The sequence below is a fragment of the Pantherophis guttatus genome, chromosome 14 (assembly GCF_059756535.1).
Source record: "Pantherophis guttatus breed Tessera chromosome 14, ASM5975653v1, whole genome shotgun sequence".
In the NCBI taxonomy this organism is placed as follows: Eukaryota; Metazoa; Chordata; class Lepidosauria; order Squamata; family Colubridae; genus Pantherophis; species Pantherophis guttatus.
This window is the reverse complement of record NC_142076.1, coordinates 20588877-20616685: the sequence shown is the minus strand read 5'-3', so window position 1 is coordinate 20616685 and position 27809 is coordinate 20588877. Positions and strand designations below refer to the sequence as shown.

Here is a 27809-nt window from a genome sequence, read left to right as displayed (position 1 = left end):
CTACTGGGAGAGACATAGCCCACTCTCTTCATGATTCTCCTATCTTAAGGTGTGGGAACAATCCTCTTTTAAGAATCTCTTTGAAAGAAAAGGATGGAAGGAACGAGAAGTGGATAGATGAAGGGAGAGAGGAAAGTGGAGGGGAGGGGAGGAGAGGAGGGGAGAGAAGGAGAGGAAAAGGGAGGAGAGGGAAGGAGAGGAAAGTAGGGAGGGGAGAGGGGAAAGGAGAGAGGGAAGGGGAGGGGAGGAGTAGGAGAAAGGGAAGGAGAGGGAAGTGGAGAAGAGGAGAGAGGAGAGGGGAGAGAAGGAGAGGAAAAGGGAGGAGAGGGAAGGAGAGGAAAGTAGGGAGGGGAGAGGGGAAAGGAAAGAGGGAAGGGGAGGGGAGGGGTAGGAGAAAGGGAAGGAGAGGGAAGTGGAGAAGAGGAGAGAGGAGAGGGGAGAGAAGGAGAGGAAAAGGGAGGAGAGGGAAGGAGAGGAAAGTAGGGAGGGGAGAGGGGAAAGGAAAGAGGGAAGGGGAGGGGAGGGGTAGGAGAAAGGGAAGGAGAGGGAAGTGGAGAAGAGGAGAGGGGAGAGGGGAGAGAAGGAGAGGAAAAGGGAGGAGAGGGAAGGAGGGAGGGGAGAGGAGAAGGAAGGAGACAGAAGAAGAGGGAAGCAGAGAGGGGAAAGGAGAGAAGGAAGGGGAGGGGAGGGGAGGAGTAGGAGAAAGGGAAGGAGAGGGAAGTGGAGAAGAGGAGAGGGGAGAGAAGGAGAGGAAAAAGGAGGAGAGGGAAGGAGAGGAAAGTAGGGAGGGGAGAGGAGAAGGAGAGAGGGAAGGAGAGAGAAGTGGAGGGGAGAAGGGAAGGGAGGGAAGGAGAAGGAAAGACATGGAAAGAGATTGTTGTCATTGTAAAATGGAAAAAGTGATGTATTATATAGAAAAATGTATAATATATATATATTTTAAAGAATCTCTTTGAAGAATTATAGAACATGGTTCCCCCCAGCATGGCTGGCTGGGGAATTCTGGGAGTTGAAGTCCACAAGTCTTAAAGTCTGCCAAGGTTGGACACCCTGAGTTAGCCCCTTCCCAAGCCCCTCCATTCATCTCCGCTCTGTGGTTCCAATCTGAAAGCATCATGGAGTGATGGGCCACGATCTGTAAGAAGGTCCAGAAATTCTTCAAAGAGCACCTCAAAAGGGATTGAAAACTGCCTCCTAAAACTGCCCTCACCTGCATTCTCATATCGTTGAAAGAAAAGAAGGAAGGAAGAAAGAAAGAAAGAAAAAAAAGACCCCATAATTCATACCGGTTGGCCGGTGAGGTGATCACAGCGAGAAATGCAGTCCTCAATTTTATGATTACTGGGTTTCTCAGGGGTTTTTTTTTGTTTCCTTCTTACTTTTTTCAGCTCAACCCATTGTAGATGGCTCGGTTCAAGCCGGCGCTGAAGATAATTCCAGGGAACGGGGTATCCGAGGGGGGAAACCAGGCAGCCTAGCAGGAGATTTTCAATTTCACCCCAATGTTCCCACACGAAGCCATTTATCACGCCCCACGCCTTTGCTTTGCAGCCGAAGGTTGCAACGAGGTTTGTTATTATTATAGTTCGGAGCTGGTCTGCGCGGCTCCCAAGAACGAGCCCCAGTAAACAGCCTATTTATCATGGGATAAGCGGACTCAAGGCCGAGTGCCCGGCTGCCACCTGTCCTCTTGACACCGGCAGATAAATTGCCCACCGTTTCCCTCTGGAGAAAGAGGCATGTGGGGGGGTTCGTAATAGATCGCCGGGGGCCCTGCAATTGCGCCTGGATGGCAGGGAGGGAAGCCGAAGGGGGTTTACGAAGCTGGCGCAAGCAACTGCGTGACAACACCGCCTCGCTTGCGGTGACGATAGAGGGAGTGACAATTCGCACCTTCCTTCACGGCGTGGCGATGTGTTAGGTACCTCCCTCTGTTGAACAAACAATGGCCTACAGGCGCGGTTGAGATTTAGGAGAGCTGTCGGACAGCTGGAAGAATTTTCCCGGGGAGCTGCGAATTCGGTTCCCAAAGGCAAAGTTGGTTCGATGGTTTTGCGGCGTGACGCCACGGCAGCAGAAATCGGGGATCGGAGGCTACCGGTAGCCCTCGACTTGAGACCGCAGCCGAGCCCAAAATGTCCGCCGCTACGCGAGACATCGGTTGTGTGAACTTTAGCTCCATTGTAGCACCTTTCTTGCCACCGTGGTTAAGTTAGGAACACGGTTGTTAAGTGAATTGGGCTTTGCTTGTCCAGAAGGTCGCAAAACGGGCATCGCGTGACCACGGGGATGCTGCGACCGTCATGAATATGAGCGTCTGAATTCTGATCATGTGACCAGGGGGATGCTAGCCCCTTCTCTGGACACCCCGACAGTCAAGGGAGGGAGCCCTGCGGTAGTCGGAGGTGAGTTCTTTGCAAAACCTGAGCCATTTTTACGGCTCCCATGACAAGCGGAAAGCTTCTCCCCCCCCTCCCGGTCCATTGAGCGAGCAAAGGCCGTTAATGGGAACCCCAAAAACAGCTTCGTGTGTGTGTGTGTGTGTGTGTGTGTGTGTGTGTGTGTGTGTGTGTGTGTTTGTCTTTGGGGAGAGCAAAAGGAATGGGGGGGCAGTAAGGGGGCAGCATCTGCCATCAGGGGGACTATCCGTCTTCCCTTAGGACTCTATTTATTACATGGACTCAACCCTGGAGGCTTTCAAGAAGAGCTTGGACTGCCATTTGTCAGAAATAGAATAGAATAGAATAACAAGAGTTGGAAGGGACCTTGGAGGTCTTCTAGTCCAACCCCCTGCTTAGGCAGGAAACTCTACAGCACTTCAGACAAAGGGTTATCCAACATCTTCTTAAAAACTTCCAGAGTTGGAGCATTCACAACTTCTGGTGGCAAGTAGTTCCACTGATTAATTGTTCTCACTGTCAGGAAATTCCTCCTTAGTTCTAAGTTGCTTCTCTCCTTGATTAGTTTCCATCCATTGTCCTGCCTTCAGGTGCTTTGGAGAATAGCTTGACTCCCTCTTCTTTGAGGCAGCCCCTGAGATATTGGAAAATTTCTCTCATGTCTCCCCTAGTCCTTCTTTTCATTAAACTAGACATACCCAGTTCCTGCAACTGTTCATCGTATGTTTTATCCTCCAGTCCCCTGATCATCTGGTGTAAGGTGTAAGGTCTCCTGCTTGGGCCGGGGGTGGTGGGGGTGGGGTTGGACTAGATGACCTACAAGGTCCCTTCCAAACTCTGTTCATCTGTTCCTTTCCACCGAGCGGCCTCTCATAATTACGGCTCTTAATTTAGGGGCCCAAGTGGGAGAAAGGAATATAAATTCATCCATTAACTTCCGAGATTGAAAATAAGGAAGGGGGGGGGGAAATGTTCTCTTCTAGAGATTATATTTGGAAACGAAATAGAGTGACATTTGGTATTAACTTGAAAAATTGCACTAGGAAGGAAGAGGGGGGAAGAAACCTTACTAAAAATCCACACTAGGGCTGAGATCAGCTGAAGTCAGCAACTGCGCTACTTTGATCCAAGTCTCTAACTCAGACAATATATGTATATATATATTAACGGTGAGTTCTCGGACGCGATAAATATTTAACAATCCTCTTCTCACCGGTGCGGGAGTGCTGCTGTGCAGCTCTAAATCTTCCTCCAACACTGCAAAATAAAATCTAATTTGTTTCCGCTCCCCCCCTCCAAGATTTGTGCCATTTTGCTGGATGTAGTGACCATTCACTTAGTGACCGTTTGAAGTTACAACGGGACTGGAAAAAAGTGACTTACGACCATTTTTTTCACTTAAACGACCTCGGCAGCCTCACGTCGCGCGATTTCCATCAGGATGCTTGGCAGCTGACTCGCATTTACGACAGTGGCGGTATCCCGGGGGACAGGGGTGGGGGTGGGGTGTCACGTGATCGATCCCCTTTTGAGACCTTCTGGTGAGCGAAATCGGTGGGGAAGCCAGATTCACTTGGCCGCCGGGTGACTAACTTAACAACTGCGCTGATTCACTTAACAACGGTGGCGAGAAAGGCCGTGAAACGGGGCAAAGCTCACTTCACAAATGTCTCACTTAGCGACATAAATGTTGGGGTCGTAAGCAGAAGTGGGTTTCAAATCCCATTGGTATCGGTTCACTCGTGGGCGCGGCCGCGCTCACGCGCAATGCTTTTCTGCATGAAACATAAATTTCTGTGCATGCGCAGAGACATCCGGGCGAGTGGGTGGAGCCATCCTCCGCTACCAGTTTGCTGCCGAACCGGGCCGAACCAGTAGCAACCCACCACTGATCGTAAGTACTGCCTGTACTAGGATAGGGAAGAAATTGTAAATTAGTTTTAATGCCGGCCTTCCTTTTACTTAAACCGTCCATTAATTGGAACCAACGTTAAGGTTGCCTTGCAGGACGAATGGACAGAGATTTATGCTAGAGCAGCTTTGGCTGTGATTTAGTGGCTGCTGTTTATTTTATTTTTTATTTTTTTTCCCAGTACCTTCTTGCCAAAGGTCTGGCAAGAACTGAAGCTGTATTTGGCTTGTTCATTATTATCTTGGCTAGCAGAAGGCTTAGCCCAGCTCATACGCCCACTGCAATCACAACAGGCTTTTTTTTTTTTTTTTGCTCTTCTCCAAAAGATGGATGGTCCAGATTTTACTTTTTTTTCTTGTCCCAGGACCGGAAAAATGCAAATTAGCCCATCCTTTACTAGGAAGGATCGCACCCTGTGCTACTCAAGGAATAATGAAAACGAGGGAATCTCCCAGGCGGAAATGTGCATAAATATTAAACACTTGTAACTAATAACCTTGGAAGAGTTTCCCCCCCCCTCGTTTTTCTCTCTAAGCCCAACAGTTTGATATGAGCCATTTTGGTACCAACTATTTGTTATCAACGATGGTACAGGGTTTCCTACCTAAGTAGGGGGTTGGACTAGAAGACCTCCAAGGTCCCTTCCAACTTCCTATCCTATCCTATCCTATCCTATCCTATCCTATCCTATCCTCTACTCTCTTTTCTTTTCTCTTCTCTTCTCTTTACTCTATTCTATTCTATTCCTATTCTATTCTCTAATCTCTTTTCTCTTCTCTTCTCTTCTCTCTTCTCTCCTCTTTTCTCTATTCTATTCTATTATTTTATTCTCTATATTCTATATTCTATTCTATTTTATATTCTATTCCATTCCATTCCATTCCGTTTTCTATTAATTCTATTTTATTCTATTCTGTTTTCTATTCTATTCTATTTTCTATTCTATTAATTCTATTCTTTTCTATTATGGTAATTCTATTCTATTAATTCTATTTTCTATTCTATTAAATTCTATTAAATTCTATTCTATTCTATTCTATTCTATTCTATTCTATTCTATTCTATTCTATTCTATTCTATTCTATTCTATTCTACTCTACTCTACTCTACTCTACTCTACTCTACTCTACTCTACATCCATTGGAGTCACTGACAGGATCGCTAGCTGCAGAGTTTTTTGGGGGGAAATAGTTATGTCTTTCCGCTCCGTGACAAAAATCTCCCGTCAAAAACTCCTCGAAGTAAAAGGATGCTTTGCTTTAAAAGCATGGGAGCCTGTCATAAACAGTTAGCAGTCAAGTCTATTGTAAACTTGAAAAAGTTGGAACTGATAACGGATGGTCAGAATAACGAAACCTCCTTGAAAGCTGGTTTTGCAGGGGAAGGGTAAATAGGAAGTGACTTGAATAGAGATTGCAGGAGGATGCGTTGACCGTGAGAGAACTGGAGGCTAAAATATATGAAGAAATAGACGTCTAGTTTAATGAAAAGAAGGACCAGGGGTGACAGGATAGCAGCCTTCCAATATTTGAGGGGCTGCCACGAAGAAGAGGAAGGGGTCAACCTATTCTTCCAAGCACCCGAAGGCAGGACGTACACCCAATTCCTGCAACCGTTCTTCGTATGTTTTAGCCTCCAGTCCCCTAATAATCTTTTATTGCTTTGTTTTGGCAACTGCTTTATATTGTAATACTTCTCAGGAATATTGTCCCTGCAAGAAGTGAAATGCCTCTCCTCTGGAATTCAGGAAAGGAAGGGGAAAAATATATATATATATATTTTTAAACCCGGAGCAAAATAGATTTGCCACACCTCCATTCGGCAGGCCGACAGAGGTGAACTTCTCGCCAACTCGAAAATAAAACCCCACCTCAAGTTCACAACGGGATCCAAACTATCAAAGGATATAATCAGAAACTCTCTAGCCGCTGTTGCCCATGCTTAATTAGGGTGAAGTACGTTGATGACACGAGTGGCACATCCCGAAGACTGTCGGGCCGGTTGCAGAATAAATTTCACTGAGAGAAAGAGGCATAAATTGTGCTTATACAAGCTAATTAGCACGGGTTTGCTAATTAATACTGGAAAGTCAAACTGCCTTTGTCTTGTCAACTGCAATTAGCTGAAGCGATTTAAATGCCTCTCCTTTTCATTCCTTCTCTTCCTTTCCAGGGGTAAACTGACTTTCCCAGACAAGTAATTGAATCGTGCGCTGAAACAGACAAGAGTCGGTTAGCTCGGTGGGTCTGTCGATCTTTTGATGCGGCGGTTTTGGGTGCTACGAGTGGCCTGGCATTTGGTAAACACGCCACCTGGATTCCCCCCCCCCAAATCCTCTTTTCACCTGGCACCGGTAACTCACCCACTTAGTATTTCACATGAGTGTAGGGATAAGGATGCTACCTGAGCCACCGTAGACCTCTCCACTTTAAATAGAAGCACCCCCAGCTCATTTGCTAAGTGTTTCTAAGAGGGAGACGGCGTTTCTGTAATCAGAGCAATCAACTCGTAGCCTTTAACAGCAATTAATAAGTCAACTCCCATTAATTGGGCAATAGGAGTTTATGTTAACATTTGCAATGTAGCCTGCTTTTAACGTGACCTAGAGGAGGCTTTCGAAGAGGTAATGGGGAAGGTTTGGAAGTGTTTTCGGATTCCACAAGAGCTGGCAATTCCCTCTCGGTCTCAGGTCCACGTCCCAAGACGCAACACGGGTTTGTGTGTGAGTGTGTGTTAGTTAATCCATTTTGCCTGCTATCCTCTGCAACTGATTTCCCATGACCTTCTCAATGACACTGCTCAATAGGAAGGAAGGAAGGAAGGAAGGAAGGAAGGAAGGAAGGAAGGAAGGAAGGAAGGAAGAAAGAAAGAAAACAAGGCAGGGCTAATGGAAGGAAAGAAGGGAGGAAGGAAAGAAGGAAGGAAGGAGAGAAGGAGGCAGGGCTAAGGGAAGGAAGGAAGGAAGGAAGGAAGGAAGGAAGGAAGGAAGGAAGGAAGGAAGGAAGGAAGGAAGGAAGGAAAAGAGAAAATGAGGCAGGGCTAAGGGAAGGAAAGAAGGGAGGAAGGAAGGGAGGAAGGAAGGAAAAGAGAAAATGAGGCAGGGCTAAAGGAAGGAAAGGGGGAAAGAAGGGATGGAGGGAGGGAGGAAGGAAATGTATTATAATAATAATAATTCTAATTAGGTAGGTAGGTAGGTAGGTAGGTAGGTAGGTAGGTAGGTGGGTGGGTGGATGGGAATGTAGGCAGGCAGATGGACAGACAGACAGACCGAGAGACAGCAATGTAGTCTTCCAGCCACCTGAGTTGTCAAATGGCCTCATGGCAGCCATCTTCATATTTCAATTGAAGTCTATTTCAGTAACAGACCTGAGAGCCATTCCGGCTTCAAGAGCGGATGCCCTCTGCACAGCTTGACACAGTTGGCAGTTCCCTTTTGCAAAAAAAGACCAATAATAGAAGAAATAGTTACAACCCAGAGGAGTCCATCTGGCAGATCGCTTATTCCTGAAATCATGTACTACACGGTTAGAGCAGAAAAAGAAAAAAGAAAAAGAAAGAGGACCTCAAACCGAGCTGCCCAAGGAGCTCTGAGAATAGGACAACCAGCCATCTTATGAGCCCAGAATTTCAAGTAAAATCCCGGGTCAAAATTGACAGGTGCTTCTCGGATTATATGTTTTACGAGCAGCTTTTCCTGCAGACGAGGTTTTACATGGAAATAGGACCTGCCTGATGATGTTTCAAAAGACAACTGTTATGTCTTTGGTGCAACCAGACGACGTTGACATGGTCAACGTGAATTTCGTTTTCGTAACTCTCACGACACTGCAAATGTGGGTATTGCTCAACGTATCTCAATGGACATCCACATCTTTAGCAAATGCAATCCTGGTCAAACTCACTAGCGCAAAAGACCTCCATTTTGAGATCCTGGAAAATCAAATGCTGTGAGAGTAAATAGAATCATAGGGCTGGGAGGGACCTTGGAGGTCTTCTAGTCCAACCTCTTGCCCAAGGCAGGTGTCGTTATTCCATTCAGGACAAATGGTGGTCCAATCTTTTCTTGAACCCCTCCAGAGAGATGTCCCAAAGGTGCTTTTTGTCAAGAGGCAACTGGACTTTCTGGTTTTCCTTTGAAGGTTATCATCCAAGAAGCTTCTTCAGTTCTGGAGAAGAGCTGGAGAGAGTTGAAGAAAGTTTTTTTGGATGAGAAACAAAACGTCTTCAAAGAAGAACCAGGAAGTCCAGTTGCCTCCTGAAAAAGCATCTTTGGGACAACCATGACCTGGATGATTGGGAAGCTCCATGGACCTTGAAGAAGATGTTTGGAAGAAGCTTCTTGGATGAGAATCGAAACGTCTTCAAAGAAGAATTAGGAAGTCCAGTTGCCTCCTGAAAAAGCATCTTTGGGACAATCATGACCTGGATGATTGGGAAGCTCCATGGACCTTGAAGAAGATGTTTGGAAGAAGCTTCTTGGATGAGAATCAAAACGTCTTCAAAGAAAAACCAGGAAGTCCAGTTGCCTCCTGAAAAAGCATCTTTGGGACAACCATGACCTGGATGACTGAGAACCTCCACAGACCTCCAAAGAGATGGAACAGATGATCAGGACCTGGTGGTTGACTGGCTGTTGATAACCCATCATTCCTTGCTTGTTACCCCCTTTGACCCCCTGAATGATCACGGGCAAATGTCAAAGTTTGCCTAAATAGAAATGTAAGAGCAAGGAGAACTTTCTTGACCCAAGCTAACTCCAGAATGAAACTTGACTGAATGTCTTACCATCAAGGACTCTCACAGTCTGGTAAACTTTAGATGGCGAACTGCCTTAGATCTATTCTGAAATAACCTCTAATAGACCTAAGAAGCCCTTCTCCAGATGCCCTGTAAGCTCTCGTCTTTTCAGATTACGTGGTCCTCAAACACAACAGTCTCCCCTTTAATTAGCCTCTGATTTTAATTCTCGCGCTGAGGAACGTCTACCGAGACTTAAAGCGTACAAAGAGGACTCCAAGCAGATGGCCAAATGGCAGATAGCATTTTCATCAGTTGGTGTTTCACTACCAAGCGCTGCATACATTTTGAGGGACAGCTTGTGCTGCTCATCCTCCTGCCGCCGTGAATACAAATTCAGCTTCCCTCGGGACTTTTTAATCCTTATTTATTCGGGGCCGCTTAGTTTTTTGCTTTAGCTAAACCGTTCTGATTGCACAGGCTTGTAATCAGTTCCTCGAGGCGAGCCAGCCGGACTCCCCCAAACTTGAACTGAAAAGTTATGAGCAAAGGACAGCTGCGAAAGAAAGAAAGAAAGAAAGGAAGGAAGGAAGGAAGGAAGGAAGGAAGGAAGGAAGGAAGGAAGGAAGAAAGAAAGAAAGAAAGAAAGAAAGAAAGAAAGAAAGAAAGAAAGGAAGGAAGAAAGAAAGAAAGAAAGGAAGAAAGAAAGAAAGAAAGAAAGAAAAGGATCCTGTATTGATTATTAAATCCAGCCGCCCACAGCCTGGATCAGAGGAAAATGAGTCACTGAAAAGTGTAAAACAAACCGAAGGGAATTACAGGAAGGCAATTAAAACATTTTCCTTTTGCTGAAAATTCTGCATTCTCATGCGCACAGCCCCAAGCAGGCTGGTAAATAAGCAACTGCCTCCAGAAAAGAGCCAACAATAGATTATACAGGTGTGCGGTTTGTTTTTTGTTTTTTTGCATGCGTAGAAAATGGGGATTCCCAGCGTATTTTTTGGAATATGTTCAGTCTACGGCTTTTTGCTTATCCCGGTTCTTCAGGGCTTAATCCCGGAGCCTCAAAGTTGGAAACCACGTGCCGTGAAATGCTTGTGATCACGTAAATGCGGAAATTATAAATTAGTATTCCATATTGAGAAGTCGTTTGGTCTAGTGGTTAAAATTCTGGGTGACGAACAAAGGAGGCCGTGAGTTCTAGGTGCAAGGGTCAGATTTTAGGCAGCGTAACTAGTATTCCGAGATAAACCCAGGAGCAAAACACAGCACACAGCGCCTTTTATATAAATAACAGTGGTTTTATCCAGGGGTGAAATCCAGCAGGTTCAGACAGGTTCTGGAGAACCGGTAGTGGAAATTTTGAGTAGTTTGGGTAACCGGCAAATACCATCTCTGGCTGGCCCTAGAGTGGGGTGGGAATGGAGATTTTGCAGTATCCTTCCCCTGCCACCCCCACCAAGCCCCGCCCACAGATTTGGTAGTAAAAAAAATTGGATTTCACCACTGGTTTTATCTACAGTGAAATATTTACAAACTTATGCGTGGTTAAATACCTTTGCAGCTACTGATACACGGAGAGCAATTGAGATACACAGGACTAGAGAACAAGAAGTACAATGCAGGAGGAGAAGGCTTGAGAAGGGAAACGCCGTCTAATGGCTTCCCTTATATAGGCAGCTTTTGACCTTGAAAATAATACTGGGCTATAAATCAAGTAATTAAATGTGTAAGGTTTTTTTTTTTTTAATTAAACATTATAAAAAGAAATAAACTTACCATCTCTGCTCTTTTCTTCTGATTTCCTGCTTCTTCCAAAGCCTGGGATAACTGGCCCTTTCAAGAAAATGAGAGGAAGAACAAGACTGAAGAAAACGACAAGCAAACTTCAGGGTTTAAAGGAGAGAATGAATGCTGCAGGACGAACTAAGGAGTGAAACAGTGGAGGTGTTTCAATACGTCCCGAACAACACTCGAATTTGTTTCTTCTGTCAAGGCAAAAGCCTTCGGATGTCACGCCAAGAGGCCCCACAACTCCATGATTTCGTACACGTCTAATGAGGAATGAGTTTAATCTCCATGCAGCCTTAAGAAAGATGATGTCAGACTTCGATGCTATCTCAAAAATAAATGAATTTCCAAACTGCCAATCTTTAAGGAAATCTTTTCTTTAATTGAGCACAGCCACCGGATCATGATTCGATGTGGACAAGACTGACCTTTTGCCCCCCCAATCCCTCCCTTTCCGATCCCCAAATCTCTGCTTCTCATTGGCTGTCTTCCAAGTCATTCTTCAGACTTCTTGTCTCGTCATTTCCCAGGAATGTCTCCCCCCCTCTTCATTTCCACGACAACCCGACTTCAAAGGGATTTAGCAGGCAAAAGTTCAGAGCTTATCTCTCTCTCTCTCTATGCCAGCGTTGAAGCGCTGACAGATGACTTTTTAAAAAATCTAACCACTAGCAGCACTGATGAAGTTACCTAGTTGGGTCGTGAAACGTTTGCAAGGAAACAACCAAGCTCAGACGGCACCAAGAACCCCACCGTCCTTCTCCTTCTCCTCCCTTCAAACCCTCCTCCCTTCTAGCAATGATGATGTTGCCCAGTGGTGCCGTGGAACCAAGCTCAGAGAGCACCAAGGACCCCACAGTTCTCCTCCTCCTTCACTCCACAAGCCCAACTCCCTTCTAGCACTGATGATGTTACCTACTTGGGTCATGAAACGTCTTCAAGAAAACAAGCAAGCTCGGAGAACAGCAAGGAACCCTCAAAACTAACTTTCTTTGAATGCCATTGAGTATTTTCTAGTTCAACTCAGGTGCAAACCTTTAGTTGAGAACATTGTGCATAGGCTGGAGCACTAAATTCGAACCCTTTTGTGTTTGGACCTGATTCTTTCACCCATGAATGATGCAGTAATGTTGGCAGTGGAAGAGTCAAAGGCCAACGCTCGCTACCATGGTCTTACTACAGGGATTCCCACAGAGAACCCATGCCTGTCTTCCCTTTTCTCTTCACTTCCATTGAGAGTGAGTGCTGAAGAGTGCTACTATACCCAGCAACGCCTATCCAGAAAGGCTACTAATCATAGCACAGATCTATGGAAAGGCCTGTAGTACTTCTCAAGATAATGGTTATGTCAATCTAAATTAGGCTGTTTACTCTGTAGGTTGAGTCAAAGGGAATGTATTCTCATTTTTCGCTCCTGATCAATTATTATAACAAAAACAAATTGAAACTGAACAAAATGTATTTTGGATGGGGTTTTCAAGTTCAGAATACCAACTAAGCAGACAGCACTATTATGCTATCGGGGGAGGAGGAGGAAGAGAGGGAAGAGGAGGAGGAAGGAGGAGGAGAAGAGGAGGAGGAGGAAGAGGAGAGGAGGAGAAGAAAGAACAGTAGGAGAAGGAGGAGAGCATTTGTAGATCAAGAGGGAGGGAGGAGGAAGAGGAGGAGGAGAAGGAAAAGAGGAGGAGGAGGAAGAAAAAGAGGAGGAGAAGAAAAAGAAGAAGAGGCGGAGGAGAAGAAGAGCATTTGTAGATCAAGAGGGAGGGAAGAGGAAGAGGAGGAGGAGGAGAGGAGGAAGAAGAAGAGGAGGAGGAGAAGAAGAGCATTTGTAGATCAAGAGGGAGGGAGGAGGAAGAGGAGAAGAAGTGGAGGAAAAGGAAGAAGAAGAAGAGCATTTGTAGATCAAAAGGGAGGGAAGAGGAAGGAGAAGGAGAAGGAGAACGAGGAGGAGAAGAAGAAGAATCAGTGATATCTTCTGATGCAGAAAAGATCTCCAGATCCCTTCTCTGTTTCATAAGTCTAAAAACTTTGAAAGGTTCATAACCCAACAACCTTCTTGAAATCCAATTTTGGCCAATTTTGGCCAACAGAGTTAGAAAGAGCTTCTGTGCCTGCCACATCCCGGCCTCGTCGTGGGTGATGCCACGGTAACTTTGGTTGCTAAACAAGTGATTGTAAGTCAAGGACTACCTGTACTGTAGTAGCCCACTAAAAAAAACCCCAAAAACACCCTGTGATCCTAAGGACAGCAAAAGTCCATTTTCTTAAAGGCAGCTACGTGGAATCCATGCAACAGCTGGCCAGCACAGCTATCTCTGATTCCTGACCCCGAGCATCCTACTGTCCTCGGTTTCAGTAAAAAAAAAATAAATAAAAAAAATTACAGCGCAATATTGAGGTTGAGAATCCCACATATTGCTATTGCAATATTTTGATTCGAAAACCCGGGCCTCTCTAAAAGCCAAAGTAAGTAGGTACTTGCTGTAAAGCTCTGAGATTTAAAAAATAAAATAAAATAAAATAACAAGGTGCAGTTTGCTATCGCACAGCCGTAATCCTGCAGAGAAAGCCGATTGTACGACGGGACTCGTCTCTCCCTGCTTAATTTTAAATTCACCACCAAACCACGTGGACGGAGGGAGATTTTTTCTGGAAAATTCGATGCTCTGAGCCCCCCCGAGGTAGGAAGCAACGCCCCAACCCCCCAAAACTTCAAAACCTCGATGGGTAAAGGTAGCTTTAGAGGTTTGCCAAAAGCTATTTATTTTATCGTTAAAGCCCGCTGCCCGGAGCAAGGAGAGGAGAAAAAAGGCATCCTGAATGGAGAATGACAATCCCATTCATTGTTGGCTTGGGCCAATGATTGGCTGCCATGCCACGTGTCCCTCAAGCGGTGCCCATCAAGTGAATTCTGGGGAAACACCGTCTCTGCAAACTAAAAGCTGGCTTTTCTCAAAGGTGCTTTCTCTACCCCCCGAAAAAGGACTGTTTTTTTCCCCTGGAGGAAGAAGAAAAGGTTTTGCTTCTCCTCCAAGAAGTTTCATCAGTTGCATGATGAACTGATGAAGCTTCTTGGACGAGAAGCGAAACAACTAATATTATTTACGACTATATTATTATTATTATAAACTTTTATTCGTTAAACACCAAACACTTCTTCTTCTCCTCCTCCTCCTAATTCTTCTTCCACTAATTCTTCTCCTTCTTCTGCTTCTCCTTCTAATTCTCCTCCTCCTCCTCCTTCTAATTCTTCTCCTTCTTCTGCTTCTCCTTCTAATTCGTCTTCCTCTAATTCTTTTCCTTCTTCTAATTCTTCTCCTTCTCCTTCTTTCCCTCCTCCTCCTCCTCCTCTTTATTTTCCTTCTCCTCCTCCAGTTATGACCTAGGTATCTGAGAATCATAAAGGACATGGTGACTCAGTGGCTAAGACGCTGAGCTTGTTAATCGAAAGGCCGGCAGTTCAGCGGTTCGAATCCCTAGTGCCACGTAACGGGGTGAGCTCCCGTTCCTTGTCCCAGCTTCTGCCAACCTAGCAGTTCGAAAGCACGTAAAAAATGCAAGTAGAAAAATAGGAACCACCTTTGGTGGGAAGGTAAGAGAGTTCCGTGCACCTTTGGCATTGAGTCATGCTGGCCACATGACCACGGAGACGTCTTCGGACAGCGCTGGCTCTTTGGCTTTGAAACAGAGATGAGCTCCACCCTCTAGAGTCGGGAACGACTAGCACCTATGTGCGAGGGGAACCTTTACCTTTACCTGAGAATCTCCATAGACAAAAACCTGGCTTGCTAATGTCTTATCCACTCAACATTTGTGGTTTAATAATCTGAGTCAGCTTGTAATCAGGACGAGCCCAAAGGTGAGGGCGATTGGATTGTTTTGTCTTCTCTGCTCCTCCTAAATCAGCCAAGGCAAGTCTGCTCATTTGAGAATCAGCCCAAACAATAAAGGGAAAACTCTGGTTTAACAAAGATGTGACAGGATACCAATTTTCTCAAAATTTTACTGAAGATCACAGGCGCGGCAATTTGGCAGCTCCGTAACACCTCTCTGAAAAACAGACCGACAGAGGCATAAAAGTTGATTTTCAAAGATACAAATGTGTGTACGTACATACACACACACATACGTAGGCCTGTCAGTGATATTTCATACATCTTCCTGTGGGTGGGGAAGCTGATTTCCAACAGCTGCGGTGGAGCTGGGTTGTGTGGGAGGAAAAGATTGTGCGACAAAAGTAAGTTCCAATGGTTCTGCCACCAGATTTCCGTCTATTTGCATACTGCCACACACTGTATTAAAATATTGTGAAAGCTGGTAGGAGAAATAATTTCCGTCGGTAAAACATGCCAATTTATATCAGGATGAAAATACGCTTTCCTTTTGCTATGAAAAGTGACTGAGTTAGCCTTTTTGCTGCGAAGGAAGGAAGGAAGGAAAAGAAGGGAGGGAGGGAGAAAAGAAGGAAAAGGAGGGAGGGAGGGAGAAAAGAAGGAAAAGGAGGGAGGGAGGGAGGAAAAGAAGGGAGGGAGGGAGAAAAGAAGGAAAAGGAGGGAGGGAGGAAGGAAGGAAAAGAAGGAAGGAAAAGAAGGGAGGGAGGGAGAAAAGAAGGAAAAGGAGGGAGGAAGGAAGGAAAAGAAGGGAGGGAGGAAGGAAGGAAAAGAAGGGAGAGAGGAAGGAAGGAAGGAAAAGGAGGGAGGGAGGGAGGGAGGGAGGGAGGGAGGAAGGAAGGAAGGAAAGGAAGGAAGGAAAGGAAGGAAGGAAAAGAATAGAGGGAGGGAGGAAATTAGATAAAGTACCTTCATTGTTCTATGTACTTTAAGGCAACATTGACTTCTGATAACCAAGATAAATCTCCTCTCATGTGGAAATTATAAACATGGGAAATTTTCATCTAAATTGTAACAAGCTATTTTTCTTGACTTTTGATGCTATTTGATTTGCCTGCTGCATAATATCTTCCTTCCTTCCTTCCTTCCTTCCTTCCTTCCTTCCCTCTCTCCTCCTTTTCTTCCTTCCCCGTTTCTTCCTTCCTTCCCTCCCTCCCTTCCAACCATTCCTTCTATCCCTTCCTCACTCCCTCACTCCCTCCTCCTTGGTCCCAGAAAGAAAGATGGCAGGATGGGAAATTTAACAGACCATCCCAAGAAACATGCAAGGGGAAACCTTCTACCAGAAAGACTCTTGAATTTCCATTCTTGGAACCCAACTATTCCATCGCCCAAAATAACTGGCAAATGTGCATACCGAGGAGAAAAACAGTAGTCTCTCCATTAATTATACCTTTACGGAAATAAAGACAAGCGTGTCGGTCCAATTATCTAATAGAAGCTTTCGTCTCTTTCCACTCCAAAAGGGTTAGAAAGAAAACTGGTTGTTTACCATGCAAAGGGAAGAAACCTTAAACCACTCTAAGTTAAAACTCTTGTCTGACCGTCATCAGTAGAACTTTGGGTTCATGTCTATGGAAAATCTCAGTGCTCCAGGTCATGGTTGTCCCAAAAGAGCTTTTTCAGGAGGCAACTGGACTTCCCTTGTTTTTTCTTTGAAGACCTGAGGACACAGATAAGCCTCCGAGTGGCCTCAATGATGCTCTAAAAGAATGCAAATGGCCAGCTCTCTGCAAGGATTATAAACCCTTCCAGGAGGAGGAGGAGGAGGAGGAGGAGGAGGAGGAGGAGGAGGAGGAGGAGGAGGAGGAGGAGGAGGAGGAGGAGGAGGAGGAGGAGGAGGAGGAGGAGAAGAAGAAGAAGAAGAAGAAGAAGAAGAAGAAGAAGAAGAAGAAGAAGAAGAAGCCGAAGAAGAAGAAGAAGAAGAAGAAGAAGAAGAAGAAGAAGAAGAAGAGGAAGAGGAAGAGGAAGAGGAAGAGGAAGAGGAAGAAGAAGAAGAAGAAGAAGAGGCCGAAGAAGAAGAAGAGGAGGAGGAAGAGGAAGAAGAAGAAGAGGCAGAAGAAGAAGAAGAAGAAGAAGAAGAAGAAGAAGAAGAAGAAGAAGAGGAAGAGGAAGAGGAAGAGGAAGAGGAAGAAGAAGAAGAAGAAGAAGAAGAAGAAGAAGAAGAAGAAGAAGAAGAAGAAGAAGAAGAAGAAGAAGAAGAAGAAGAAGAAGAAGAAGAAGAAGAAGAAGATGTTGATTTGCATCTCATCCGAGAAGCGTCATCAGTTCTGGGCAGAACTTCTGCCAGAAGTGATGAAGCTTCTCAGATGAGAAGCAAAATCTCTTCAAAGAAAAACGAAGCTCGGTTGCCTCTTGAAAATGCACCTTCAGGGGTCCTTCCCGGCCACGTTTTTAATTCTACCCTAGTAGCCTTTTTGAAACTTGGCCTCAACGTCTGCCGTACTCGTTTTTCCTCCTACCAGCGTTTAAAGGCAGGTGAGGCTTGCTCCGTCGGCTCCTTCCTTCTACGGTCGCTTCATCCACTGGCTAAAACGTGTCACGTCCACCTCTGGGACGGGAGAATTGGAAGAGAAAAGGATCGGATGGGTTGCAATTACTTTATAAAAATCTCCTTTCCGCGTTTAAATAACCAATCATTTCGGAGCAGGGCACCCATTTCATACCTGAGCTGTTGCTTCTAGTCAAAATCAGAGACGGGAACTGTAACATCTAATAAAAGGGCAGGGTGCATAAAACCTAATCAGCTCTGCGAAACTGCCATGTAATTATAGCCTGCCCTCCAGGTACGGCTAACCAATAGATGTTTTGCTCCTGACAACGTCGTTTTTCCAATCTTTCTCTCTTTTTTTTTTTTTTCCCTCGGATACTTCCTCGGGGTGGGGAATAACGGCGTGTTTATAGAACTCGCTTTAATAGACAAGCCCAGGTCTCAACGCGTGTATTTGATTGACTTCCCTGGAAAGAGAGGTTAGCAAAACACAATTTCCGATTGCAAAGTGTGTGTGGGGAGGTGGGAAGAGAGAGGGGGAGAGAGGGAGAAATTGGTAACGATTCCCCAGCCAATCTTTCCGGAAAGAAAATTTCAATGGGATTAGCGGAATTGCTTCCTAGGCAAACCTGTTTGTTGCTGTTTAGAATCCGCATTTATTATATGGGTAGTCCTTGACTGGCAATCGCTCGTTTAGTGACGGTTCCAAGTTATGACAGCACTGGGGGAGGGGGGAAATCGCCGAGGACCGTTTTCCACACTTACAACCATGGTGGCAGCCTGCCCTGTGGTCAGGTGATCAAAATTCGGACGCTTGGCAACTGTCTCGTATTTATGACGGTCGCGGGGGTCCCGGGGTGTGTGTTACACAATCCCCTTTTGCGACCGCCTGACAAGCCAAGTCAATGGGGAAGCCAGATTCGCTTAACAACCATGTGATTCACTAAGCATTTGAAGTGATTTGCTTAACGACAGTGGCACAAAAAGGTCATAAAATGGGAGAAAAGCTCATTTGACAAACATCTCACTTAGCAACCGAAATTTAGGGCTCAGTTGCGATCGATAAGTTTAGGGCTCAGTTGCGATTGTTAAGTTTAGGGCTCAGTTGCGATTGTTAAGTTTAGGGCTCAGTTGCAACCGTTAAGTTTAGGGCTCAGTTGCGATCATTAAGTTTAGGGCTCAGTTGTGATTGTTAAGTTTAGGGCTCAGTTGCATTAAGTTTAGGGCTCAGTTGCGATTGTTAAGTTTAGGGCTCAGTTGCGATTGTTAAGTTTAGGGCTCAGTTGCGATCGTTAAGTTTAGGGCTCAGTTGCATTAAGTTTAGGGCTCAGTTGCGATTGTTAAGTTTAGGGCTCAGTTGCGATTGTTAAGTTTAGGGCTCAGTTGCATTAAGTTTAGGGCTCAGTTGTGATTGTTAAGTTTAGGGCTCAGTTGCGATCGTTAAGTTTAGGGCTCAGTTGCATTAAGTTTAGGGCTCAGTTGCGATTGTTAAGTTTAGGGCTCAGTTGCATTAAGTTTAGGGCTCAGTTGTGATTGTTAAGTTTAGGGCTCAGTTGCGATTGTTAAGTTTAGGGCTCAGTTGCGATTGTTAAGTTTAGGGCTCAGTTGCAATCGTTAAGTTTAGGGCTCAGTTGCGATCATTAAGTTTAGGGCTCAGTTGTGATTGTTAAGTTTAGGGCTCAGTTGCATTAAGTTTAGGGCTCAGTTGTGATTGTTAAGTTTAGGGCTCAGTTGCATTAAGTTTAGGGCTCAGTTGTGATTGTTAAGTTTAGGGCTCAGTTGTGATCGTTCAGTTTAGGGCTCAGTTGCATTAAATTTAGGGCTCAGTTGCGATCGTTAAGTCAACCTGTCAAGCTGTTTAAAGCAAGCAAATTCTGGAAATGGGAGCCTCTTGGATTGCTATTAATTAGCCAAATAAGGTGGTTGTTTCCAAGGTGGAAACCTCAGTTGGGGTGGATGGATAGAAGAATCTGGGATGGGATCATTCTCACAAAGTCTCCAAACCAAGGAACTGGAGAAGTGGCAGCTGAGGATCCTCAATGTGGAGGAATTGTGGTTTCAAGGCTGTTCTCTTGGACTTCTGCAACATCAAACAATCACTAATATTGTGTATTTTAAGAATGCAAGCAATTTAAAATGGAACCGCATCTCTCCTCAGCTCTTGAGTACACAACTAGGTACGATCCTAAGTGCTAGAAGGGAGTGGGGTTTGCAGAGGGGGAGCGGCCGGGGGGCGGGGGGGGAGGAGAAGAAGGACTGTGGGGTTTGTTGTCTTGCAAACGTTTCATTACCCATCCAGGTAACATCATCAGTGCTCCTAGAGAGAGGGGTTTATTCTCATTTTATATGCTGGTATCAAGAGTGAAAAACCTGGCAGCTACGTACCTTTTCATTTCATCTTGCCATTAGATTAAGGGTGTGTGTGGGGCAGTGGGGGGAATGTTGATTTACGAATGGGTTAGTTAAAGAAACGAAACTTCTCCAGTTCCACTGAAGCTTGTGAGAGTCGAGAGTCCGGAAACCTTTCAAGGACATTTGAACAGGTGTGAAGAAGGCGGCAGATGGTTCCCCTAACAAAGAAAACTTGTTTACATGAGCTACATGGAAGCCTGGGGGTTTGGCTGGGAAAAAATCATTGTTAAATACTATGTTCTGATGCCTTGGAATTTCAGAGTCAGCTTTACTTCGCCATTACCATGCCATGCATTCAATAAACAGTGTGCTTTTTCAGAAATGACATGATCCTGGACTTTTTATCCCGATGCCAACGCTGGATGTTGACAGCTAGTTTTATATTTATAAACTCGGAGAAAAAGTGGGATACCCTTCTAAGACGGATAGAAAACACACTACAAGATTTTGATGGAAGCTTTTTCATTTTAATATCTGCAGAGAGAGAGAGAGAGAGAGAGGAGGGGAAAAAATGACATTTATGGGGGAAGGATCTGGTTTATTGAGACATCAACATTCTGAACTGCACGGGAAAAATCCGAAGACTCTCTCTGTGTGTATCTGTGTATATAAAAATATATGGAAATGTATTTCAAAATCAACAAAGCATAAGGGAATGTTAAATGCGCTGCAAGGGCTCGACATCAACGATCAATCCGACTCCCCAGGAACAGTCAAATCAACAAATACATTCTCTCCAGCATCCTTCTTTTCTGAAGCTTCACCGCTGTTCTAATTGACTGCCACCGAAACAAGTTAAGTCTATAAACAGGAGACAAGATAACACAACGGGACGAACCGGAGCGGGTAAAGTTGTAGTAAAGAGGGAGGGAGGAAGGAGGAGGAAGAAGAGGATGAGCTACTGAAGGAACCGGCACACGGGAAGCCATTATAAGGGATCGGGGGAAGACCCAAAGAATTAAGGAAGATGGACGCGACGTTTTAGATTTAGCAGGGAAAAATCCTTTCGGAAACGAGGCAGAGAAAGAGGGAGGAAGAGAGGGGTCCCTGGGTCTCTCTTGGTTGGGCTTCTTTCAGAGGTTTCCTGATCCAACTAGGTAACATCATTAAAGAGAGGGTGGAAGAGGAAGGGAGGAGGAGGAGGAGGAGGAGGAGGAGGAGGAGGAGGAGGAGGAGGAGGAGGAAGGATTATGGGGTCCTTGGTGGTCTCCGAGCTTGTTTCCTTGCAGATGTTTCTTGACCCAACTAGGTAACATCATTAAAGAGATGGTGGAAGAGGAAGGGAGGAGGAGGAGGAGGAGGAGGAGGAGGAGGAGGAGGAGGAGGAGCAGGAGGAGGAGCAGGAGCAGGAGCAGGAGCAGGAGCAGGAGGAGGAGGGTAGGGTCCTTGGTGCTCTCTGAGCTTAGTTTTCTTCTTGCTGATGTTTCATCACCCATCCAGGTAACATCATCAGTGCTAGCAGGGAGTGGGGTTTCCTCTCTGTTTAAACGCTAATATAGACTAGTTTGTATTTGTAAACAATGTATAAAACGAGAGTAAACCACACTCCCTACTAGCACTGATGATGTTACTTAGTTCGGTAATGAAATGTTTGCAAGAAAGCAATCAGGCTCAGAGGGCACCCAGGATCCCACAACCCTTCCCCCCACCCCCACCCCGCTCCTCCTCCTCCCTGCAAACCCCCACTCCCTTCTCGCACTGAAGGTGTTACCCAGCTGGGTCATGAAACGCCCGCCAGAAAACAGCCAAGCTCAGAGAGCACCGAGTCCCCCTCGTTTCAACTCTGAATTACAAAACATTCTCCTTTAAGAGGGGAGATATCTGTTGGCTGCTGGAAGAACGGAAGAGCTGCTTGTGATGCCGGGCCTGGATAAATCGAATCATTTTCAGTCAGTGCCAACCGTGTTATCAGGAAGCGCACAATTTCTGTGCACCTTGGAAATGAGAATCCTGCCCTGCTGCATTGCTCGACGAGATAGAGATTAAATTAAGCCACGGCGCCATCGCTCGAGTGGTAGAAATGAAGCCAGCCGACTCAAGGCCGGGGCCGAGAAGGAACGGGCACCCGGCGCGGGCACCAAGGAGGCGAAAGGGAGACCCGAGGGGAGGATGGGATGCTAGGTTGCCCACCGGAGAAGAGCATTTTGGAAACGAAGCTGCTGCAGGGAGGCTTCCATCTGCATAGCCGTTCAGGAGGAGATGCGGTTCCACGAAGCTGCTTTCCGGATTCTTGTCACTCTTTTATGAATTTTTCTTTTTTCCCCCCCCTAAAAATGAGGGCTCATGTATAAAACATCGCGGTGCTTCCTGAACAGATGCAATTTACTCTATTTCCGTGATATTAATAATATGTGGCGGGAGGAGGAGGAGGAGGAGGAGATGCTAGGTGCTCAGCCGAGGACAAATGGAAATATTCCGTAGGAAAAACTGCTTTGTCCTTCATTTAAAAAACGAGCCAGACCGATAGGTTTATTTTTCTTATTTCCAAACTCGACCACAGTCAGATCTAAATTCCTGGCTCTTTTTTTTCCCCTTCCTTCCTTCCTCTCCTCCTCCTCTTCTTCCTCTTCTTCTGATAATGCATAAAGAATATTAAAAGGGAACGAAGACTGAAATTTAGCTAAAAGAGAAGCCAAAGTTTCTGAATGAGATTCTCCGGGTATTTCTCGACAGAAGACAAAGGTTAAAGGATAGAAACAGAAATCGAAAAAAACTTTATTGTCACTTTAATAAAGCAAGCGATAGGCAGGCAGTGCAGGTGAGCCAATCTACTCCCTGGAGTAGATTCTGAGTAGTTTCTTTATTGTGGTTGGCCTACAGACAGAATCTTACCAGACTAAAGCATTTTTTTCTCTCTCTTTTAACGACCCCGTAATCCCTTGCATCGGGGTGGAGTTGGGGAAACTGAATGGAGCTGAGTGTTTATGGCCGGATGCCCTTCCTGTCTCCAATGCGGAGTTCGCTGCAGATATTTTCTCACTGCGTCCAGAGAGAGAAATATCTGCCGCTACCTGATCTGCAATGGTGATAGGTACATTTTGAGAACTGCTAGGGAGGAGCCAACTTTGCTCTCTTCCTGCCCTCCAGACATTCCATACTCTGCTGCCTGTTTGGCCTCTGGGAAGAAGCCCCTCCCTCTTGCAAATCTAGACTACATGTTGTGGCCCGCCAGCCGCCAGTGGAGCTGGTAGCAGTCGGACAGTGAGGAGGTTGGGGAGGAACTTGGGCCAGTCCTGAGGGCTGGGGAAAGCTCGGACGAGGGCTCTGCGTCGGAGGCAGAGAGGGAGCTAGACAGCAGTGAGGTAGAGGAACAGCTGGAGCCCGTTCCCAGTATGTGCATGCGCAGAGCTGCCAGAAGACAAGAACAACTAAGAAAGCAGGGTCGACTTGGGAGTAAAACCACACCTTGGAGGTGATTGGCCCTTCCCGTAGAAAACAAAAGAGGAGCCAATGGGGAGGGGGCTTTTGCAGGAAACAATTCATTCGTTCCGTGACTCTGAGAGACTCTGTGCCAAGTTTGGCCTTGTACTGCATTTGGAAACTAGTTACTGGCAGCTTGCCAAGTGAGATAAGGTCTGTGTTGATAAATATTCCTCTGAAAGACTGTTTGGATAGGCCTTGCTGACTGTGAATGAAAGGAATTCACAGTCATGTAAATGAAAGAGGTTTTGCCGGGACCAAGACTCTGCTTCCTGCTTTTTAAGGGAGCCTAGATCAGAACATTACATTCCACCACACCAGGTGGATGAGGTACCTCAGGAGGAACCGTGGTTGATGGATCCTGGACCCCCCCCCCCCAAAGACGACAACATTAAAATAGACAAGAGCGGGTTTCAATCCAGCTCCGAAGATCTTTGATGTTTATATCACAGAGAGCGCGTCCCCCCAATGAGATTCGTGTCCAACCGACGGCCCCATGTTGATATGAATAACGAGCCAATATTTATATAAACCCAACAAGGACCAGGCCATCTGTGCCATCTGCGTGCACGCTTCCAAGAGACTTTGCGAGATGTCCTCTCATCATTAAAGCTCTTCTCCTCCCACCACCACCACCAATAAATGAACACCGAAAAATGCAGGAGCAAACACCGCCTCACTTAGGGAGAAAGGGAGATTAAAGGAATTCCCAACTGCCCTCCGACAAAAACAAAGACATGTGTATCAACAATGTACTTCAGGACAGAGGCATCTGCGGAGAATAATGATTCTCTAATTCTGGCCATATGCTCCTCTGTTGATTTAGGATTTCAAAGAAATGCAAATAAAGAGCACCAGCAAAGATGTTTCTGGGTTCGCAGGAATGCACCGGTTTGATCAACTAAGGGGGCGACATCAATGTTACTTATTTATTTATTTGGTTAAGTCTTTACGGCTCCCCCGGCTCCCCGAGAATTTATCCGCCGAACTCGTCTTCGGCATCCTTGAATTAGAAGGAAAAATTAAATTAGAAGGAAATTAACTTATGCACAAATAAATGAGCTAAGTCAATGAATGGCTCCATGGAAAAGTTTTCAGTCTGGCTTAGATGCCACTCGTCGTCTGTCGGGTCTGTTACTGTCGCTAAAATTTCTCGAAATATGAAACTCATGACATCTCAAGGCAAATCACGGGAAGGTTACCCCCCAAAATATTTTTTTTCCACTGTTTCACCCTTCCTCCTCTTCTTCTCTGCAAACCCCACTCTCTTCTAGCACTGATGATGCTACCCAGCTGGGCCATGAAACGTCTGCAAGAAAACAACCAAGCTCAGAGACGACCAGGGACCCCACATTGGGTGCCTGCTAATGGTTGTGCCCAAGGCTCTAGAACAGGGGTCTCCAAACTTGGCAACTTTAAGACCTGTGGACTTCAACTCCCAGAATTCCTTAGCCAGCTTTGCTCTAGAAAAAAACAGTAACGCTTCTTATGGGCTCCATTAAACTTTTACTCGCTCTTCCTACCACAACGAGAAGCCATCTTCCCATTTAGACACGAGCAGACAATCGCTGGAGAAAAAAAAATCCCACCTCTCCTAAATATCTTGCAGGACCCCCTCTACGCATCTCCCCTTAGAAGCCACTCTGGCTGCGTTCACTTTGCGTCTTGACGTCCATCTACACAAATAAATAAAATAAATAAAATAAAATACAAATAAATAAAAAATAAAAATAAAATACACATTGACCTTCCTTCCACCCAAGCCGGTACAGGGTGGCTGCCTAAAAAACCTTGTCGTCTTGCCGAGTCTATGTTTACTCCTGCTGGTAGATCCGCTAGTGCAGTGTTTCTCAACCTTGGTAGCTTGAAGATGGGTGGACTTCAACTCCCAGAATTCCCCCAGCTGGCTGGGGGATTCTGGGAGTTGAAGTCCACCCATCTTCAAGCTACCAAGGTTGAGAAACACTGCGCTAGGAGAAATGTTGGCTTAACCCAGCCATTTGGTAGTCTTCTTCTGCTTTCAGATCTTCCAGTTAGGAGGTTCTTTGTAACCCAGGATAATCTTCATACCTGCCTTCTCCTAAGACAGTGTTTCTCAACCTTGGAAGGAAGCTTGAAGATGGGTGGACTTCAACTCCCAGAATTCCCCCAGCCAGCAGTGCTGGCTGGGGGATTCTGGGAGTTGAAGTCCACCCATCTTCAAGCTTCCTTCCAAGGTTGAGAAACATTGTCCTAAGAAATCACAGTCAACTGTCCTTCTAAAGCCTTTCTTTGCTGCCATCTGGTGGCTGCCTGTGGAAGGGCCCGAAAATGCGTTCAAAGAATGAACCTTTTCTCCTTCCCAGGGAAATAAATTTTATTTAGACAAAAAAAAAATAGTCTATCTCCAGATGCAGGCAGGAAACTTTTCTAGCACGGCCCTGCTGAAACTTACTTTTTTCCCCCCACCTCCCTCTGACGCACGCACGCACGCACACACAAAATGCATCTCTGCTTCTGCCAAAACGTGAATGAATAACAAATGAACACGGGTTTATCTTTGCCTTCCAAGCCTTTCCTGGAAAAAAAGAACCCAATTTTCCATCCTTTATGGACGCCGGCCTCTGTTATCATCTGCTGCTCTCTCTCCCACAATCAGGTGGAGCTGACAAACTCCCAGGAGTAGAGGGGGGGGGGGTTGAGAGGGGGGAGGGAGGAGGAGGAGGAGGTTTTTTTTTTATTATTATAAACGCTGACATGCAGCGAAGTCACGCTGGACATCTGCTTTAAATCGGGACACGAAACACGGGACACTTTCAACGGCCGGAGGAAGGAGCTGCCAAAAAAAAAAAAAAGACGACACAGCTAAAGGACGGAGTTTTATTCTAGTCACATAAACCTTGGGAGGAAGAAGGACAATGAAGGATACTAATTTAGAGAGAGAGAGGCTTCCATCCAAACTGGAGAATCCACTGAGGCTCGTTCAGTTAACAGTAACAGAGTCGGAAAGGGACCTTGGAGGTCATCTAGTCCAACCCCCCTGCTCACACAGGAGACCTGTACTCGGGATTCGAACCACCAAACTGCCGACCCTTTCTGATCGACAAGAAGGGGAAGTGGGGGGCAACTCCATGTGACTTTCAAAGTACCCGTTCGAAGCCCTTAGTTGGGTCAGGCGCGAAAGAGCAGGATCATGCGTGAAGTTCCAGTTTAACCGATTGATGGTATTATTACTCATGTCTGCGCAACAGGGATCTACTTTAGCTAACGGTTAGCATTCCTTGGCGTTAGATGAAAGTCAGCGGAAATCAAGGGAGATTGGCATTGGTTGGTTTGTGGCTATGTAGAGATTCTAGGCTGATTGCCCGTTTGATGCCACCCCCGGGTTCTGCCGGTCCTTCGCCTACAGTTGGGCCTTGTTAAACTATTATGTGTGACTGCCACTGCTGTTTGGCACCTAGATCTAGGCAAGCCGTGATTGGTGGATCAAAAACATCAGCTGGAAGTCACTGCAACTGCTGGATTACTGGAATCCCTGCCTAGAACCCACCGATTTCCTTCCTCTCTTCCTTCCCACATGGTTGTCATCTTTGCAAGGTAGATGGCAGAAGGAGCAAAAGCACAGAGAAATACTACTTCTATCCTTATTGTAAGGAAGAGAGGAGGGGAGGGAGGGAGGGAAAGAGAGGGGGAGTGAGAGGGAGAGGGGGGAAAGGAGGAGGAGGAGAGGGAGAGAGAGGGAAAGGGAGAGAAACGGAGAGGGAAAGGGAAAGGGAGAGAAAGGGGAAGAGGGAAAGGGAAAGGGAGAGGGGGAGGGAGGAAAGGGAGAGAGAGGAGGAGAGGGAGAGGGAGGGAAAGGGAGAGAAACAGAAAGGGAAAGGGAAAGGGAGAGAGAGAGAAAGGGAAAGGGAGAGGGAGAGAGGGAGAGGGAGAAAAAGGGAGAGGGAAAGGGAGAGGGAGAGAAAGGGAAAGGGAGAGGGAGAGAAAGGGAAAAGGAGAAAAATGGAAAGGGGAAGGGAAAGGGAAAGAAAGGGGAAGAGGGAAAGGGAGAGAGGGAGAGAAAGGGAAAAGGAGAGGAAGGGAAAGGGGAAGTGAAAGGGAGAGAAAGGGGAAGAGGGAAAAGGAGAGCGAGAGGGAAAGGGAGAGGGAGAGAGGGAGCGAAAGGGAAAGGAAGAGGAAGAGAGGGAGAGGGAGAAAAAGGGAGAGGGAAAGGGAGAGAGAGAGAAAGAGAAAGGGAGAGAGAGAGAGAAAGGGAAAGGGAGAGAAAGGGAAAGGGAGAAGGAGAAGGAGAAGGAGGAAGAGGAGGAAGAGGAGGAGAGTGAGTGTCAAAGGACCAAACTGGGAAGCTCACAAACAACAGAGCTAGAAGCCAGCCGAGTTAAGACATCCATGCCTGCTGAACTCACAAGGTGTTTTATTTTTTTTTACTTTACGATTACAGACTCCATTAACAAAGATTTAAACATATGGTCACCTGCCTACCCAAAGACGTAACCATCTGCTCGGCAAACCCTGGCTTAGACATGTGTTAAGAGCGAGCCCTCCGGCGGGCCTCCCTCCCGGGAGAACGGCCTCGTCAATAGCCCGAGAGGCATCCCTCGCTGTGACCCACACTTCAGGAGCCCCGGTGTCGTTTCATTAACGGACAGGCCTAACCTAGCCAGATGGCTCATTTAACGGGAAAGGACAAAGCACCGCGACGGAAAGAGAATCCGGAGATGTCCGTCTTTCAACCTTGGATATTGGGCCAGCTTGCCCTATTCCAAAGGCAGCGGGTG

At 46.1% G+C, this 27809-nt stretch overlaps 1 protein-coding gene across 4 annotated transcripts in view; it reads right to left on the bottom strand.

The window, feature by feature from the left end:
- Nucleotides 1-27809, bottom strand: part of MAD1L1 (mitotic arrest deficient 1 like 1) — a 350909-nt gene that overhangs the window by 186498 nt on the left and 136602 nt on the right. For all 4 annotated transcript variants that reach the window (XM_087878667.1, XM_087878664.1, XM_087878666.1 and 1 more), the window contains exon 13: nt 10828-10884. In XM_087878667.1, the coding sequence (XP_087734793.1) occupies nt 10828-10884 (57 nt within the window). The remainder of the gene's footprint in view (nt 1-10827; nt 10885-27809) is intronic.